The sequence below is a fragment of the Delphinus delphis genome, chromosome 2, assembly GCF_949987515.2.
Source record: "Delphinus delphis chromosome 2, mDelDel1.2, whole genome shotgun sequence".
Lineage (NCBI taxonomy): Eukaryota > Metazoa > Chordata > Mammalia > Artiodactyla > Delphinidae > Delphinus > Delphinus delphis.
In genome coordinates, this window is record NC_082684.1 from 138526850 (window position 1) to 138546155 (window position 19306).

A 19306-nucleotide genomic window follows, 5' to 3' on the forward strand; every position below is an offset into this window, starting at 1 on the left:
TGCTGTGTTGGGTCTTCGTTTATGTGCGAGGGCTTTCTCTAGTTGTGGCAAGCGGGGGCCACCCTTCATCGCAGTGCGCAGGCCACTCACTATTGCGGCCTCTCTTGTTGCGGAGCACAGGCTCCAGACGTGCAGGTTCAGTAGTTGTGGCTCACGGGCCTAGCTGCTCCACGGCATGTGGGATCCTCCCAGACCAGGGCTTGAACCCGTGTCCCCTGCATTAGCAGGCAGATTCTCAACCACTGCGCCACCAGGGAAGCCCCAGCAGGTGGATTCTTAACCACTGTGCCACCAGGGAAGCCCGAAGATGTCCTTTTAATACTTATTTAATCAGGTTGTCAAAAAATATCTACCATATAGAAAGTAATATGTGATCATTATCACTCTCTAAAATTCATGCATTTGTTGAAAAGTTGCCATTCTAGACCAATTTATACCCTTCGCTCTCTGAAATGTATCAGTTGTTTGCTCTTCTCCATATAGCCAGAAAAGCCTCATTTTCTAAGCACTCACCTTGGCCAAATCAAAAGGTGTTTTGACCTCTATGGTTGTATCAGGTTCAGTAAATGCAGGAACTTCCTGTCTGTTTCTCCCTTTCCGCCTACTCCTCTTTAGCTGGTCTCCTGACCTCTGCCCATCTAAAATTTCTTTAAAGAAGAAGAAGATAATAAATAAATAAATATATATATATGTACATAGATTGGAAATAGTAGGATTCATTGGTGAATTAATAGCTAATAAAGAGAAGGCAATGCTTAATACTTAGAGTCAATGTAAGAAGTCAGGCAGGTTTTTAATTATCTTTTCCTCTCAAATCAGAATTAAATTTAAACCATCATTTTCAAGATTGTAGTCAATAATAAAGACTACTGGCTAAAATTAAGACGTTAAATTAAAGGGAATTCCCTGGCAGTCCAGTGGTTAGGACTCCACGTTTTCACTGCCAAGGGCCTGGATTCAATTCCTGGTGCAGGAACCAAGATCCCGCAAGCCGTGCGGCATACCCAGAAAAAAAAAAAGTTAAATTAAAATCTGATATTTTAGACTGTATAATAATAATGACTTATTTAGTTTGGTGCTCATCTTTTGTACTGTTTAACTTAATAGTTACTTCTAAACGCTATTCATACTAAAACTGGTCAACATTTACTTACATTCATGTACACACATAACTAAAGTTTTTCTTTAATCTATGTATAAATTTTTCAAGTTATTCTGAAGCCACATTTGTATCTATAAACAAGTATTTTTGTGATATTTTCTAAGTTGAAAAAGTCTGAACTAAAACAATACTGATTACAGATCAAGTAGAACTGAACTAAAAACATGTATACATATGATTCTGCTTAAGTTAGTTGTGAGGAAATATGGGTGACAGAACATACCAGGTCCTATAAACCAGCTAATTTATCAATATTTCAACCTTTACTTTAATTTACTTAAGTTAATTACATTAACTTAACTTACCATCTTTTTTGAAGGACTGCTGCAGAGCATCAGAAATCAGCTCCTGATCATTCTTTTGCCATTTAGTTACAAGCTCTTCTATGAATTGACCTTTTCTGCCCTCATTTCCCTGAAGAAGGTCAGTAACATATTCTCGTAACTCTTCAGCACTCTCAATTGACAAAACATACCTCAAGAAGCAAAGAAATAAGTTGTTAAAACAGGGCTAGCTTATACTATGTTTTTCAATAATCGTAACAGAGATCAAGGTAGTAAAAAACATTCATTAATCCATTACACTGTTTATTTTGAGCCAAGTTCTAGGTTAGATGCTAGGGATATAAATTTGATTAGAACAAAGACTCTGACCTCCAGTAGTTCATAATATAACCTTCATGTAATCTTGTATTTCTAGAATCAAATCAGTGTTTTGAAGATAGGTTTGTGGAGCTGTCCTTAACATAGGAATACTTTCTAACCCAAATGGGAAAAGAATGAAAAAGAACAGATAGGGCTTTCCTGGTGGTGCAGTGGTTGAGGGTCCGCCTGCCGGTGCAGGGGACACGGGTTCGTGCCCCAGTCGGGGAAGATCCCACATGCCGCGGAGCGGCTGGGCCCGTGAGCCATGGCTGCTGAGCCTGCGCGTCCGGAGCCTGTGCTCCGCAACGGGAGAGACCACAACAGTGAGAGGCCTGCATACCGCAAAAAAAAAAAAAAAAAAAAAAGAATAGATACATGTACGTGTATAACTGAATCACTTTGCTGTACACCTGAAACTAACACAACATTGTTAATCAACTACACTCCAATATAAGATAAAATTTTTTTAAAAATTTACAGTGTACTAAATAAGTGTTTGTTTTACTATTTTTTAAATTTATTCTGACAGCAGGAGAGTTTTTAATATTTTGACACACATTTTTGAAGGTCATGGAATAATCAAAAATTTCCCCATTTTTTTATTAAGACCATTTTATTAAGATTTTTAAATTGTAGATTGCATGGTCATTTTTACAGTTCCATACTACTGTGCAAAGCAAAGACTACTTATGTCTTGATTGAGGGATGGTTACAAGGCTATATATAATTGTCAAAACTCATCAAATTTTACATTTAAAACAAGTGACTTGAATAAAAATTACATCTCAAAAATAACTGTTATAAAAAAAAAGAATACTTTCCATAACCACACATCTGCAGTCATTATATTTTCCTAGGAACAATACAAATTACTTCATCTTTATACTGCAAAACCTAAAATTTCTTTTTTGCTAAAAATATGAATATATACTATAAGCTAACCAGTTACTAATTTAACATTCTTAAAAATTATAAATCAAGATTAGCATCACATCAGAATGAGCAGATCTATTTTAAGAAAATGGTATGAAGCGTTCCTAAAAGTGAAATGGGGTGGGAGTACAAGTCAGTACAACTTTTCTATAAATCAATCAGCCAATATATTTAAAGTGCCTTAAAAAGAATCCAATAATTCCATTTACAGAACTCTCTAAGAAATAAGAGACACAGGAAAGTTTATGCAAAAAAATTAACTACATCATTATTTGAGTTAGTGAAAAACTGGAAACTATTTTAAACATTCATCAATGAAAGGGGCAAATGAATTCAAGTTTTTGGACTTTACAAAATATAATATGCGACCACAAAAGTAAAATTTTTGAATAATTATTATTTTTAAAAAATCACTGACTTGTTTATTTTACTTTATTATTATTATTATTTTTGGCCATACCATGCAGCTGTGGGATCTTAGTTCCCCAATCAGGGATTGAACCCGCACCCTTGGCAGTGAAAGCACGGAGTCCTAACCAATGGACTGCCAGGGAATTCAGCAATTCAGTAATTTCTCAGTAATTATTATTACTTGAGAAAACACTCTCATATAAAGTGAAATAGTAGGACACACTGTACAGCATATGATCCCAATTGCTATAAAAGGAATGTATATATCCATACACTTATGTGGTTGAGAATCTGCCTGCCAATGCAGGGGACACGGGTTTGAGCCCTGGTCTGGGAAGATCCCACATGCCGCGGAGCAACTAGGCCCATGAGCCACAACTACTGAGCCTGCGCATCTGGAGCTTGGGCTCTGCAACAAGGGAGGCCGCGACAGTGAGAGGCCCGCGCACCGCGATGAAGAGTGGCCCCCACTCACTGCAACTGGAGAAAGCCCACGTACAGAAACGAAGACCCAACACAGCCAAAAATAAACAAATAAATAAAATTTAAAAACATTAAAAAAAAGATTAATTGGCATCAAGAACTCACAGAGCTGCAAGGAACCTCAAGGATCATTTAACTCTGGAGTATTCAAACCACTAGGGAATTATTTAAAGAGTTTCAGAAACAATTGAATAAATATCATTTAACTATTTAAAAAAGTATAATAAGTAACAACATATATTCAAATGTGTTATATACCAAATCTTAACAAAATAGATTCATCCAAAACATGAACTAATGCAGATTGTGGAACAAAGTTTATTTTGCTAACTCTGTGCATAGACCTTAAGGTCTCATAAATGTATCACTGATTAGGAAGGTAGCAGCTCTGTGCTGTCTTTTTAAAAAATTCAGGCTGCTCATGTCAAATTGTTCTAGCTAGCACACTAGTATAGTACACCTGGGTAATTCTCAATGAATATCAGGCAAGGCAAGGCACAGCAAATTTACACAGCCAACGCTTTCATTGTGCCATCATAGCCTGTTGTGCAATAACTAGTGAAAACCTAATAAGTGTTTCCAATAGCGTTATATTATAGGTAGCTTTAGGGCTTATTTTAAGTTTTGAATAATTCTTGTCTAACTTATATTTATAAATATTTTTAAATGCAAGCAGGTGTACAGCCGTACTTATTGCTTCAACTTTAAAACAGAAATTTCTGATCACTCCTCTTTTAAGGGTGTGGATAAGTTTAACTGAGGAAAATCTAAGACTGCACAATGAGCTATTAAACCACAATCTATGAGACTTAGGAATTTTCCTAATACTGTGTAAGCAACAAAATACAACTGGATTCTGAGACTGAGAAGATTGCAACTATTCATACTCCATTGTTGATTCATCAAAAAGAGACCTCAATCTTTTTTTTTTTTAAACTGATTGACTTTTTTCTGTTTGGTATATTACAAAGCTTCATTATTTCATTTGACAGCATTCCACTGCTTTAAAAAATGCCTGCAAACTACTTAACCTGATCTTGCCTTCAAACAAGGGTAAAGCCAAGCCATACAATTTGGCTGGGTTTTTTTTTTTAAATATTTTTTGTCAATTTTTCAAAATTGATGTATAAGGCTTCCCTGGTGGCGCAGTGGTTGGGAGTCCGCCTGCCGATGCAGGGGACTGCGGGTTCGTGCCGTGGTCCGGGAGGATGGCTGGGCCCGTGAGCCATGGCCGCAGGGCCTGTGCTCAGCGGCGGGAGAGGCCGCAGCAGTGAGGCCCGCGTACCACAAAAAAAAAAAAAAAAAAGCAAGTGCTTAAAATTGATGTATAGTTGATTTACAATATTGTGTTAGTTTCAGGTGTACAGCAAAGTGATTCAGTTACATTTTTTTTCAGATTCTTTTCCACTGTAGGTTATTACAAGATATTTAACGTAGTTCCCTGTGCTATACAGTAAATCTTTGCTGTTTAACTATTTTATATACAGTAGTGTGTATCTGTAAACTTCATACTCCTAATTTATCCCCCTCCCTTTCCCCTTTGGTACCCATAAGTTTGTTTCTATGTCTGTGAGTCTGTTTCTGTTTTGTAAATAAGATCATTTGTATTATTTTTTAGATTCCACATATAAGTGATATCATATAATATTTGCTTAACTGAGTTATTTTTGAGTCTATTCCAGTGTTCAAAATAATCCTTTAAAATTGGCTCTCTTAACTCTCTCCTTGTCAACAAGTCTATTTTCTCCCCAAATCAGAAATTCACCTTACTTCCTACAAAAGCCCTAGAACTGCAATTTAGGTTTCAGCAACAATGAACAAGGAACCAAATCAAGAAACACTTCCAGGTTCTTTAAGTCCAATTTTTGTAGAAGTTTTTCCCTCCTCCTGAACTCTGCACTGCCACCTACCCACCTTTTAGTTCTCAAGTTAAATTCATCCCTTGCAGTTAACCTTACGAGTTTCTCAAATCTTATAGTTCTTTTTCCTATGCTCCTCGATACACTGCACTTCCCCCACCTCCTCACTCATCAACCGTCTTTTTGTCCTGGCATGCAGTATCGCCAAAAAAAAAAAAAAAAAGTTAAATCAGTTGAAAGCAGATATTAAATCATGTCACCATTTCCACTTCATTACAATCATAACGCGTTATAAAAGATAATCTCTGCTAATTTTTCATTTTACACATGAGGAAACTAAGGTACAAAGATGGAAAATTAAGTTGCCTAAGGCTCCAAAACTGGTGAATGACCACAGAAAATAGAACCGGGACTCCCGAGTCAGGAGCTATTTTTTACACAGTACCACGCTACCCCCATTTAAATTTCAGGTCCTATTTGACACAACCCGGATCGGGCAAACTGAAATGTTCAGAGTAAGGAATTTCTGGAAAGACAATTTGGCTTGCCCCTTCTCTCCAAAATCTATAAGGAAACTGGTTCCTGGGACAGACTTACAGGTCTAATTATCAGGGATTTGGCGTTTTCCTGGGGAAAAAAAGGCCCCACCAGACGATTGTGGAGCATGACACCCTATTCCAGAAGCTAAACTAGAAAGCCGGAGGTCAAAATTCGGCACTCATAGATACACCGCAGCCCTTTTATCACATTTCTTCACTCTCATCAACTTTTTAGCCCCCTCCGTTTCCCCGTTTGCTCAGCCAGTGCACATCCCAGAGCTCCTTCCCGCCTCTGACCCGAACCGGTCTTACTGTATTATCTCCTCACTGACATCCAGCCCGAAAGTCTTCCGCAACTGCTGAGTGCACCAGCCCACCAGCTGCTCCTGGGACAACGCCCCAGTCACCGCCATTTTCCCCAGCCGGAACCAGCTGGGGTGCAAAAGCTCGGTGTCCTGCGCCGGACTAGTCCCCTGCGCAACACCCACCTCGCTCGCGCAGGTTCCGTCAGCCTGCATTGCCCCGCTTGGTAGCACCGCCCACAGCACAGATCCCTCCCACCTGTGCCTCCTCCTGTTTCTGCCCGCTTCCTGATGTTGTCACTTGTACCAGAGCTCCATCTGCGAGTGGTTCCTCCGCGTCGTTAAATGTAGGACTCGAGAATTGAGAAATCTGCTAAGACAATACAAATACCTCTAAAAACTACAGTTTAGGAAAAAACAAAACAATACCCCGTAACCTGAGGGTCCAGTTTTTAAACTGTTCCGGTTTTATGTAAAATATTTAAAACAGCACTTGAAGGCTAGAGTAAACGCTGTAAGGGTTTGCTCCGGTGGTAGTGGTTTTATTAATACCCTTTGTAGTCTAATACCTGATTCACGCTCCTAAAACCTCTTTTTGCTTTTTTGGGCCAGGTCCTTTCCAGGAGGGCCAAGACAACTCTGCAAGCTCGAGGGAGAAAAAAAAAAAAAACTTTAATAAAAACAGGTGATGTGATTTGGCTTTGAAGACCTTCCATATAAATTCTCTGTGTTGATTTTTAAGAAATTAAAGGTACTTCAACTCAAGATGATGAGACTTAAGGGTCTTTTGCTACTTCTCTACTCCATTGGGACAACGGACTGGGGAAAATTTAGCCAGATTTTTCTGGAGAGCATAACATAACGTCTTCTGATATATTTCATGGATCAATGTGACTGGCTTTGTGTTACATGGATAGGCTCTTCATTCCCATTAGGCTATTTATACTAAATAATTACATCAATTGGATGTTGTTTCACCTTTTTATGTTAGTGTTTTCACCGACATAAATAATCAAAATCATATGTGTGTTGATTTACATTGAGTTTACATTATCTTTGTCATTAATTTGGAAAATATGTGGCTTTCCAGCTTAAAAAGACTGAATTTTCATAAATAGTGGGTACAAGCTTTGTTTCTTCATAGATGTCTGCTACATTTAATACTAATTATAACATATCCAAATCCTTTACCTGTTTTTATATCTGTTCTGTTCCCATAACTAAAATGATAACTTCTTGAAGATAAACTGACAAGCTTTTTGTACAATAAGACTTAGTATATCACACATTATGATGAAATTACTAGGTCCTCAAGAATAAGTGTTCTTTTTCATAAGGAATATGTTATTGATTGAAATCTCTAGTTTGTATGTATGTAATGTAATGCCATTTACCATATTACCATTTATTAAAATGAATTTATGCCTGAGCAAAGCAAGCACACCTATTTAATATGACTTAAAGATATTCTTTTGTATAAATTTAGGCAGAAATTTCATTTGTACATACTATAACTTTTCTTAATGCCTTAGGCCTTTAAAATTTTCAGGTTCACACCACACAACTATTTTAACTGTAAAGGAGAAGCACTTCTGCAAAGCAAACATTTAAATTAAGAATTTTTATTAGACATCACTGCTTTTTTCCTGAGTTTTTATTCTAATTTGCATCCTTCCTTATCATAATTGGCATTAAAAAGACAGACATACAAACACAGCTATAATATGTAGATTGCCCCTGTGTGCAAAGGTATATTTGCAATTCTTTCTAGCAATTTACTTGGCGTGTGGACTAAGAGAAAAGACCAGCAGATTCTCAACTCAGTTCTAATCTCTACAAGGATCTGGGAATTAGGTAATTCAGGCCTTTGTAGAAGCCACTTAACTGAAAAGGAAAAAATGTGCATTGAAGAAACATTGTGTATTGAGAGGGGCATGATGACAAAGAACAAGGAGGGATACCCTAGGGCTTGTTGATTTTTCTGATAGGACTTTGGCTGTAATTTTAGACACTAAGATTTCGACAAAGCTACAGGTAATTTGCAATACCTTTCCTCCTATTATAATGTTAATTTCATCTGCTGTTTAGATTCTGTAATTCAAAAACACAAAGTAGTTGTTGATTCTGTTAAAGTACTGAGAAGCCTTTATTCTGAAAGTTCAAGCATAATTTATTGGAGAGATTAATGCCATGCTTACACTTTCAGGTTTGCCTTTCAAGTGCACATTTAACAAAGTACATCCTAAAGCAAATTCATTTGATCAGGTTTTGTGCGTGGTATTCAGAGAGTGAAAATCATTGCTCAGGGGGTATTGTGAGTACTTAAGATAAGCATAGGGAAGGAAAATAGTTATCTCTTATTCTAAAATCACGTTCACTATGTGCCAGGGATGTGCCCTTGGCACATATGACATATTTTTAAGGAATTCTGAGACCATACAGGTCTCGGGAAAACGTTTTATTATTATAATAATGTTTCTTTTAATGTATGTATGTATATACAATTCACTGTTTTTTCTTGTTTCACACCATCCTAAAAAGTTTTGGGTTTTTTTTTTTTTTAATCCCTGTAAATAGGGAATTCCCTGGTGGTCCAGTGGTAAGGGCCAGGAGCTTTCAGTGTTGCTGGGGCCAGCGTTCGATGCCTAATCGGAGAACTAAGATCCCACAAGCTGCACGGCCTGGCAAAAAAAAAAAAAAAAAAAAAATCCCTGTAAATAAATTGTATTAGCTTTTTCCCATTCCATAGACTCGTTTTAGTTATGGATGCTGTAAAGAGTGTTCATACCTGAGATATTAAAAAGTCCGCTTCATTTCAGGTGTCACTTCCAGGAATGACATTATGGATTTAAGCCTGTGGTTAACTTTTAAAGAAATGTTGGAATTCGCTGTCTTTCCTGGGTTTTCTTTTCTAAGCTGGCCCCTTTACCTAGTTCTTAGCACCCACACATGGGGCACCCCAGGAAAGCGCCCTGGCACCGCCCACCTCAGGCGGGTACGAATCACAAGCTTCTGCAAGTTGATGGACGAATCAGCACTGCGCCCAACCCCGCCGCGGTCACCACTGGTCACTGGCGATTGGTTGCACCTGAAAGGCGCGGAACCAATGGGAGCGGAGGCCTGGGAGAGTCAGTGGAGCGCGCGGGAAAGGGACCAATATAAACTGTGGCGGGAGATTCGTTTTCGGGGCCTTGTCCCGTGAAACATCTTCGGCTGGGGAGTCAGTTGGTTGTTCTCATCTCGTGTTTGAACATGGTGCGGACTAAAGCAGGCAGTGTCGCTGGCACGTACAGAAAAGGTGAGGCAGGCGAGCATGGTAGTGGAGGGCAGGTGGTTCCCTGGGCAGCTCCGCCGCGGGCGGGAGAAGCCGGACCTGCCCACAACCCTGGCCGCCAAACTGGTCCAGCCCGTCAGGAAGCAGCAGCCCGATCCCTTTAACGAGGAGGAAGGCGCGGCGGGGACAGGGGAGGGTTATCTGCTGTTCTGGATCGCGGGCCTCTCCTCTCCAATAGGCTGGGTCGGAGAGGGTGGTGAGAACGTGGCTCTGAGACTCTTCGTGACCCCTTCTGAATGTCCTTCTTTGCCTCTCTCCGCAGTGGTGGCTTCTCGAGCCCCCAGGAAGGTGCTTGGTTCCTCCACCTCCGCCGCTAATTCCACGCCGCTTTCGTCAAGGAAAGGTAAAAAGCGCCCCTGCAAGATCCTGGAGAAACCTTCTCAAAAGGAGATCAGGCCTGGCACCACAGTTCTCCTGACCTGCGAGCCCCCTGCCCCACCGTGGAATTTCTTTTCCTGAGATCCTCACCCCCGAATTTCTTCCTTGCCTTTTGCTCTAATGAGCGGGCCTGTCTCTTGGCGGGATGGGGTAGGGGTGCGGGGCGGAGTGGGTCGCATTGTGAAGAATTTCAAGTCTCGGGTTAGGGATGGACACAGTTTCTCTTCAAACTCGTTTTTCTTTTCTACTTTAGCGTTGTTATTTTTCTTAGTATTGACAACTGGGCTTTTTCTTGTAAGAGGCTATTTAAGTACCTCTTTACTAGATTAAGAATCGGGACTATAGTTGACAGTGCTAATCACGTTTTTGTTTTCATTTCTACATATTTTTCTTTGTCCTTCCTTCCCTTTCTCCCTCTCTCCTTTCTTTCCTTTTATTTTAGTTTGGTGTCGGTGTGTGTGTTTTACAACTTTGCAGCTCCTGTTACCGCTTTTGGGACATTAAGAGGGAAAACCGGGCCAGGGAAATAGTTTCACATCGTTCCTTCTGTGCGACAAGTTGAGAAAATACCATGCCATCTGCTGTCTCATTCCTTTTAGGAGGAAGTTGAACAGTTTGGAAGATTAATTCCACAAGCTGTAGTTAAGAACATACAGGAAAAAGTGTGTCAAACTTTAGTATGACAGTACATAAGCCTAACTGAATAGCTCAGCTTGTGGACAAAATATGAAAAATATTTTCTAGTTGTAAACATCTTGTTAATGCTATTTTTCTAGGCTAAAGGATAAGTGTAATAAAGTGTTATACATTATATTATAACTGAATACACCTTTATCATGTCACATTTAAAAATTTAAAGATGGATGTAACACCATTTAATACCCTTTAGATTTGATGTTAAAGAATTAACTTTCCCTTTAAGGAATAGTGATTGTATTCTTAATTTTTATTTAGTTCTATCTGTTTATATTTTATAGCTGAAAATAAGTATGCAGGAGGGAATCCAGTTTGTGTGCGCCCAACTCCCAAGTGGCAAAAAGGAATCGGAGAATTCTTCAGGCTGTCCCCTAAAGATTCAGAAAAGGAGAATAGGATTCCTGAGGAGGCAGGAAGCAGTGGCTTGGGAAAAGCAAAGAGAAAGTAAGTTTTTATATTCTGGAATACTTATATTCTTGAAAATAAAAGACAACAGAATATTGAGTAACTTTAAAATTTCTGTTTGAGCAGATAAGAAAATACAAACCAGAGGTTTTTTAAACTGTGCTAACCTTTTATTATAAGTCACTCCCAAATTTCAAACATCAAAGAAAGGTATTATTTTTACTCATTTCAGTCACTCAAAGAGGATCAGTTCCCATTCAGATGATAAGTGTTACATTATTAATCATGAACTTCTGGTCTTTATTCTTTAATTTTTTCTGTCTGTTTTCTATAGTCTTTTTTCAAAAAGCAATTTCTATGTTGGTTTATCTAGCTTGAATTCCATTAACCTCACCTTTCTAAAACTATTAGTTCAGCCTCCACAGGAAATATATACCCAATGTAGAAAAGTTGGAAAATACAGAAATCCCCATCACCTAGAAACAACCAAAACTAACACCGTGGTGTATTTTCTTTACAACTTATCTGTAAATACATAAGAAAACTTCAAAACAAAACAAGGTGGGGATAAAGCTGCAAACATGCAGAGTTCATTGTGTAAACTTTTTAAGAAGATAATTAGATCATGCTTTCAAGCTTTTAATGTCAGGAAAATGCTCATGGTAAGTGTTAAGCAAAAATTCTGGTACAAAAGTACAATTATTGTGTAAAAGATATGTATCTAAATATACCAAATCTCTGTACAAAATATACCAAATATCAATAGTGATATATCTGGGTAAAAACCTCTTATACTCGGTGCTACCAAGTTTCAACAACAAATATTTTAAGAATCAGGAAAAAAAATAATACCATTGGGGGGAAAAAAGCAATGGAAACCTGCTTTTTAAATAGATTTATAAGTAATAGTGTCCAGACTCTTTAAACAATTTTGAAATTTTTGTTTCAAAAACAAATTATTTGACTGGAGATTGGGAGTGGTGAGCGCTGGTGGTGCCACGTCACCGCCATTATGAAGCCTCTGGCTAGATTTAAGACCCTGCTAGATACCTCCCCTGCACCAGCCAGTAGCCTGTGATCCTCCTCCACGGCACCAAGCAGCGAGCCTTGCCCAAGGCGGAGTGATCACCATGGGCAAGGGGATGGTGGCCAGGCTCAGATTGGGGCTGCTGCTTCTGGTGCCGCTCCTACTCAAGCAGATTTATTCATTCATTCCTTTAACCGACACGGAAGGTCCTCCGTTCGAAACCACAACGGTCAGCTGTGCTTTGCAGTCAACAGCTAGTCTCCTTGTGGTCTTGCTTGCCCTTCTACATCTCTACCGTTAAGAGACTTGGCCAAGAAACATCTACAGTTTACCAACCTATGTTCTAAAGCCCAATCAGTACGCCATCTAGAAGTCCAGTGTGGCAAGGAAAATAAACAGGTCTTCATCAAGTCTACTAATTCCATCCCTTGTTTTATTAACACAGAGAATGTTGAGACTCCCAAATTGGACTAGTTTAAAGAGCATCTGAAGGATTTGACCAGATAATGAAAGCCAATATTAAATCTGCTGGAGTTTCATGTACAAGACTGGAAAGAGACAACATCGAGAATTAATGATGTGATTAAGTATAACTTAAGAAATATGGATACTTCAAACTGTACCTTGCAAATAAGAATAATTTCATCTTCATCTAGAGAAAAAGGATGAGCTATGGAATGGAGATTCAGTTTCCATTTTTTTCACGAAATCTAGAAGGCGGTAAAATGATTAGGTAATATAAAAAGCTTCAGTGATTCTATTTATGATGTACACTGGAAGGAACCACCAGGTATTACCGCAAATCCTCTGTGTATTGTTTCAGCAGTCCTGGTTTAATGCTGATATACTCTCCATCAGGTTTTACACTGTTTTCACTGTTCTCTTGGGAACTTAACTCTTTTCTCTGGGGCTTTGGATTTGACATTGCATTTGACTTTCTGCAGTAACTGACACGTTCCAGGGCAATGATGGATTGGAATCTACTACAAATCCAAGCATAAGTAATCCCAGCAAATGCACTTAAAAGTCAAATAACAGGTATTTCCTATCACACATTCCCATCCAGATTTATTTAGCTAAGTTGGATCGTTTAACTTGATTCCAAAGATTAGAAGTGCATTGACTTCAACCAGTCTTAAAATATTGCTTTTTATTTCTGCATATATTGAATAACTTTTACAACTTAAAAAATTGATCTGTTTGGGAGGCATATTTGACAAATCTTGAAATTAAGAGGCAAATATATAAAGGCAGCAAAAATAATGTATATTAGGTATTTGGGAAGTGAAGACTGGAAACTTTCCTGCATTGAATTCATAACTCTTTTGTGCCCTTTCCGTAAACATATATATATAAATATAAAACTTAATGAATAGGAATAGCTACACGTGGAGCACTTTCTACATCAGTCATTATTTTTAGATGGTTCTAAGCCTAAGTGGACTTGATCCTGGAAAATAAAACTTTACAACTGCCTTGATGTACAGAAACCTTTTTAGAAATAGAAACTCTGTGAAATCTTTGGTTCACAGGTTCACACAATGATGCTTAGATGTTAAGTATCCAATATGGCCATAGTACTCTTAATAAGGTTTAAGCCAGTATTTGCCATCTTTAGAAGTCTACACAGGAACAACTAGATCCAACTGATCTCAGGTTATGTGAGATCTGTGCGTGTGAATGAACACCTCTTGCTTCATATCTGAACACTGTACACCTGTTTTGGATTGTACATTGTTTGGAATTGATTTGCATTGAACACAACTAAATAAAAATAAATGGTTAATGAGCAGTTAAAACAAAGTATTTGACGTATAAAATGATGTTTATGCATATAAAATTTTAAGACTTAATACTGTTCAAGGTCATTTAGTAAATTGTTATGAGATATTTAAAAGGAGTGTCAAATTCTGGAGCAGTAACTAAATTTTATACTTTGTTGCTACATCACTATTATCATTTCTGTTTCAATAAAATCAACAAGGAAGGGGATACATTTTTGGGTAGAGTTTTTTAATAGACTTGTTTTCATGATCCTGTAAGTCTCCTTTAGTTCCTTCTCACTTACTGGCACCATTCTTCCTTGTTCTTTCTCATTCTAATGTGAACAAGCTAATAGTCAATATTAGCTCTAGAATATATGACAATCCTCTTGAATTATTTATGACTTCCATTGATGAAAGAAAATATTTGGTAATATAGCCAAATATGGCTATACCATTGATCATGACAGCAATAAAACCTATATTACAGGCTTCCTATCATATGGAAAAGATTACACATATAGTCTCATAAAGCACTTTGATCCATAGTATAATAAAATCTGTGACATAAAACTAGGTAATAGAGGTTTATATTATTACTTTAGGCCTCTGTCTTAGATTTGTTTTTGTTTAAGAGAGTTGTAGGTATCCCTTTATTTATAATAAATCAATAGATTGACTTTTTTTTCCTCACAGTTTTATTGAGACATAATTGACATACAGTACTATATGAGTTCAAGGTGTAATGATTTGACTTACGTACATCATGAAATGATTACCACGATAGGTTAGTGAACATCTATCTCATACTGACACGTTAAAGAAATAGAAAATTTTTTTTCCTTTTGATAGGAGCTCTTTCAATAGATTTACTATTGGTCGTAAATACTGGTCGAAAACTACCAGTATATCAGAAGGACTTCTGTCTCCCTAATTCTTAATCTGGAATATGGCTACTCCTATGGCTTTATTCTCACAGAGGCAGATGCATGGGGGAGAATCAGAATCAAGAAAAACTGTCTTCTTAAAACCTTGAACAGAACTATGATACCTAAAGTAAATTAAATCAGGTCCTTGAAAAAATAGAATTTTGGGTTATGATAGTGTTCATTTGTTAACTTGATTTAATTTCCAGGAAAGTACAATGAAGACTTCTTCGTAATATAAGAGTAGGTGAGTCAATGGTAATCTTATTCCAAGTCAGAATATCCTTGTTTTAGCTTCCTTCACTCACTTGCCCTATGACCATTCAGGCTCACTGGATCTAATTTGAAAACCATTTTAAAATAGATCTCACAAATCTTTATCAGTTCTAAAAAATTATGATTAAGTTTTTAATTGACATTTTCTCTATAAAAAGTATAATGAGGGACTTCCCTGGTGGTGCAGTGTTTAAGAATCCGCCTGCCAATGCAGGGGACATGGGTTCGAGCCCTGGTCTGGGAAGATCCCACATGCCACGGAGCAACTAAGCCCGTGTGCCACAACTACTGAGCCTGTGCTCTAAAGCCCTCGAGCCACAACTACTGAGCCCATGTGCTTCAACTACTGAAGCTGGCGCACCTAAAGCCTGTGCTTTGCAACAAAGAAAGGCCACCTTAATGAGACACCCACGTGCCGCAAGGAAGACCCAACCCAGCCAAAAATAAATAAATAAATGTATTTTTAAAAAAAGTATAATGAGTACAAAATGGCTTTGGGATAATATAAATTATTTTTCAAAAGCTGTGATTACCATATGCCAACTTAAGACAATTTTGGGGTTTTTCTAATTAGATAATACATTCATATAGTTCCAAAGGGTATACAGTCAAATATGTCAACTTGCTGTTTTCTCTGCTCAAGTGGATTGGTTAAATTCTTTTGCTTTTCATAATCTCAGAGTTCTTGCTGAAGGATTGTACTCTTCATCAATCCACTTAACATATTGAAAGAAGATGCTATAGAAATAGAGATTCCGTCTTTAATAAACATGGCAACATATCCTAAAGGGGAAAGTGATTTGGCAAATTAACAGGCAAAATAGATTATTAAAAATTTTGTCACTCTAGTATTTGGAACCTGTAGGAGTTTGTCAATTAATGGAGTTTAATTTTCTCCCATTTCTGGTCAGTTGACAAGACACACTGCACTGTTAATGTTCCTGATTTACATAAGTTTTTAAAAACTACTTATGTTCTGTTTTTTAAACATTTGACTCAGGTGACTATCGAAGTTCTCTCTTCTTTCCACAGGTCATGTCCTTTGCCACCTGATCATACAGATGATGAAAAAGAATAGAAATTACTTATTCACCCTTGACTGATGTCTCCTGTTTACTCTGGTATTCTAGGATGTAAATTTGCATAAATATATTTGTTCCAATTAGCTTTGTTGAATAAGCATTTAATTTAAAAAATGAGGCTTACATTTAGTTATTCAAAAGCAAGTAGTTATGATATTGGAAAGTTTATAAGATTAATTATGGTTACTTAACTTAGTATTCAGTATAATGCAGTATTCGGTTTCTTTTACCTGTTAAGCTTTTTCTTGCTAAAATTATTGCATGGTGTTCTACTTATGAATCTGCTGTTTTTGAGATTTGCTTAGAATTTTGTACTGTTGCCATTTTTATTGGCATTTGATTATTGGAGTGATGCCATATTTTTGTTCCTTTTATTCGCTTTAAAAAGCAGAGGTAGATTTTTGCACATTAAAAAATTCAGTATTAATTAAACTGAACCCATACCCTTTTTAAGAAAGGGGGCCAAAAATGGAATGTTGAAAAAATTTGGATGGCCGTCTACCTTCTTCTTAGAAAAATTTAAGGGCAGTTTTGTCTTAAGGATTTAAAGGGTTGATGAAGCTTCTAAAAACAACAACAAAAAGATAAAATACTCGCATAGAATTGGGCAGGAAAATTCCATAGACTACATTAAAAGAGAGGAATTTTCCTAGAATATGCAATTGGCTTAGTGTCATAAAATATTACTCTTTGGGCCTATACTTTTCAAGTTGGAAATCAATAAAATATGAAAGGCAAATCATGCCATAAGCCCAGAACTATGTCTAAAGTCCTTAGAGCTACTATTATATTTTTCAAGATAGTCAGGGGTATAATTGAAGAGGTGGGTATAATAGTATTTATAACTGATATTCTTGCTTCCTCATCAGGCTTTTTGCTCACTGACAACCTGTTATCAAAACTAACCATGTTTAACAGGAATGCTTTCCTGAAGTTTGTTTTTAATAAATGAATACTCATTGTCACAATACTATCCATATGTGTGCTTTCTAAGATTATATCCTACTAGGTATTTCTATTTTATTCCTTCCAAATGCAAATCACTGTACTGACCTGATTTTATCAACTTCCAAAATAAGTCCTTATGACTGTAGATTGTATTTTTTGCTTTGTCTTTTAGAGGTGGATATTAAACGTAATGATACTGAATTGAGACCAGAGTTTTCATCCTAAGTGCTTCCTTGACAATTAGGCTTTTGATGGGTATGAAACCTGATTTGCTATTTTTCATTGATGGAGAGAGAAACTTTATGGTGGTGTGTCCAATGAAGTCTAATTTTGGTACGTACTTGTTTCCCAAAAATTTGACCTAAAGAACCTACAGTCTTTTCAAATACAATCCTTTCAAAATATATAATACTTGGTGATGTCTAACTTTATTAGGCAGAGGTCCCATGTAATCTGTTTCGTTGTCAAAGGTTTTTTAAAATGTAGATTGTCAATTTAGCCTCTTCTAAACATAAGAGAAGGACAGACTCCCCGTTTACATTGAAATTGAATCAAAAAATAAATTATACATTAAAAATATAAAGTAAGCTTTAATTTTGTACCCTTCACAAAGTTAATCTGATTTTCCTTTTTGAATGGATTATTCAAATAATTAATGTTACTGTTCAATTCCGGAGCAAACAATGATTAAAGCTACTTTTATGGAATTTTTGAATGCTAATGGAATTTGTGAGGATCATATGAATTTTGTGTTTACATAGTTTCACAAAGGAAGATAATACTATAGTGAAAATTATAAAGTGTGCCCAGAGTTATTTATGAGATGACAAATACTTGTCATTTTTCTAAAAAGCAGAAAATAAAGCCTAAACTAACTGAACTTTTCCCATATGTATATATACACTGCTTATAAATCTCACTGTACTTAGAATTCTTCACGCTAACTCACTTTTGGAAAAACTGAAGATTCAGCTGGACCTTGGTCCAACCAACATTGTTAAAATGGTTCCTTTTACCTTTGAGGATAGCCTATGGAGGTGGGAAAGATTGTCACTGAATCAAAACTGGGAGGAGTGTTAGAAGTTGTTCAACCCAAGCCAGCTATAGCTTTTCATTAGATGGAGTATTTTATTAGCTGGCAACGACAATCGAAAGTGCTACAAGTTAAAAATTTGATTTTTTTCTTAACTCCCCTCCTCCTCTTCTTGGTTCTGTCCTTGAAATAACATAGAACAAGTTACTCCTTCCACATAACAACCTTCAATTATTTAAAGATAGCTGTTACATCTTTAGCCTTCTCTTCCTAAGGCTAAACATTATGTTGTTTATGTCACATGTATCCTAAGTGAGTTTCTCTAAGTCCCTTGTACAAGAGGCCATGCCTTGTGTGTGGCATATTGCTTAGGCAGATAAAAAGTAAATCTGGCTATATTTCTTCTAACTGATCCCAAGTATTCATTGATTTTGGTATCTTTTATGTTTGTCTGTTTTGTCTTTTGTATTTGGAGATGCCAATGGAACTCTAAGAATATTTGAATTTTTAAGTAATAATTATTAAGAGAGTATTGGGTTTCCCAAAAATAAACGTTATACAACCTAATTCTTTCTTAAATGATTACAAGGGACAATTTAAAAATGACAAAAAGCTTTCAAGAGATTGAGAAAAAAGGCTAGAGGTCCTATATTGATTTGAAGGATGAAGGTACTATATTGACCTTGAAGGCTATTTGAGATCTACCGTAGATTTGAGAGCACTGTCTTAATTATGGTTCATATTAAGAATATTGATTGGGGACTTCCCTGGTGGCCAGTGGTAAAGAATCCGCCTGCCAATGCAGGGGACTCAGGTTTGAGCCCTCGTCGGGGAGGATCCTACATGCCACGGAGCAACTAAGCCCGTGCGCCACAACTACTGAGCCTATGCTCTAGAGCCCGCAAGCCGCAACTACGGAGCCCGAGTGCCACAAATACTGAAGCCCGCGTGCCGAGAGCCCGTGCTTCGCAACAAAGAGAAGCCACCGCAATGAGAAGCCCACGCACCGCAACGAAGAGCAGCCCCCTCTCGCTGCAACTAGAGGAAGCCCGTGCGCAGCAACAAAGACCCAATGCAGCCAAAAATAAAAATAAATTAAAAAAAT

General features: G+C 37.3%; 2 protein-coding genes across 5 annotated transcripts in view; one reads left to right on the forward strand and one right to left on the reverse strand.

Annotated features, from left to right (window-relative positions):
• Positions 1-6447, reverse strand: part of TRIP4 (thyroid hormone receptor interactor 4) — a 69673-nt gene extending 63226 nt beyond the window's left edge. For both annotated transcript variants that reach the window (XM_060005789.1, XM_060005788.1), the window contains exons 1-3: positions 6344-6447; positions 1468-1637; positions 514-647 (exon numbers count right to left, since the gene is read on the reverse strand). In XM_060005789.1, coding sequence (XP_059861772.1) covers positions 514-647; positions 1468-1637; positions 6344-6444 — 405 coding nt within the window. In that variant the 5' untranslated portion in view covers positions 6445-6447. The remainder of the gene's footprint in view (positions 1-513; positions 648-1467; positions 1638-6343) is intronic.
• Positions 6448-9515: 3068 nt separating this feature from the next.
• Positions 9516-18469, forward strand: PCLAF (PCNA clamp associated factor). Of its 3 annotated transcripts, none has more exons than XR_009518257.1 (5): positions 9516-9631; positions 9930-10010; positions 11023-11185; positions 13118-13211; positions 16171-18469. XR_009518257.1 is itself a non-coding variant. In XM_060003733.1 (5 exons), exons 1-4 carry the CDS (start codon positions 9586-9588, stop codon positions 15082-15084), a joined length of 303 nt encoding a protein of 100 aa, XP_059859716.1. In that variant the 5' UTR covers positions 9516-9585; the 3' UTR covers positions 15085-15109; positions 16171-16187. The 3 variants fall into 3 exon arrangements, 2 of the variants coding, with proteins under 2 accessions (XP_059859716.1, XP_059859715.1); XM_060003733.1 differs by lacking the exon at positions 13118-13211 and adding an exon at positions 15072-15109 and having other exon boundaries at positions 16171-16187; XM_060003732.1 differs by lacking the exon at positions 13118-13211.
• The last annotated feature ends 837 nt before the right edge of the window (positions 18470-19306 follow it).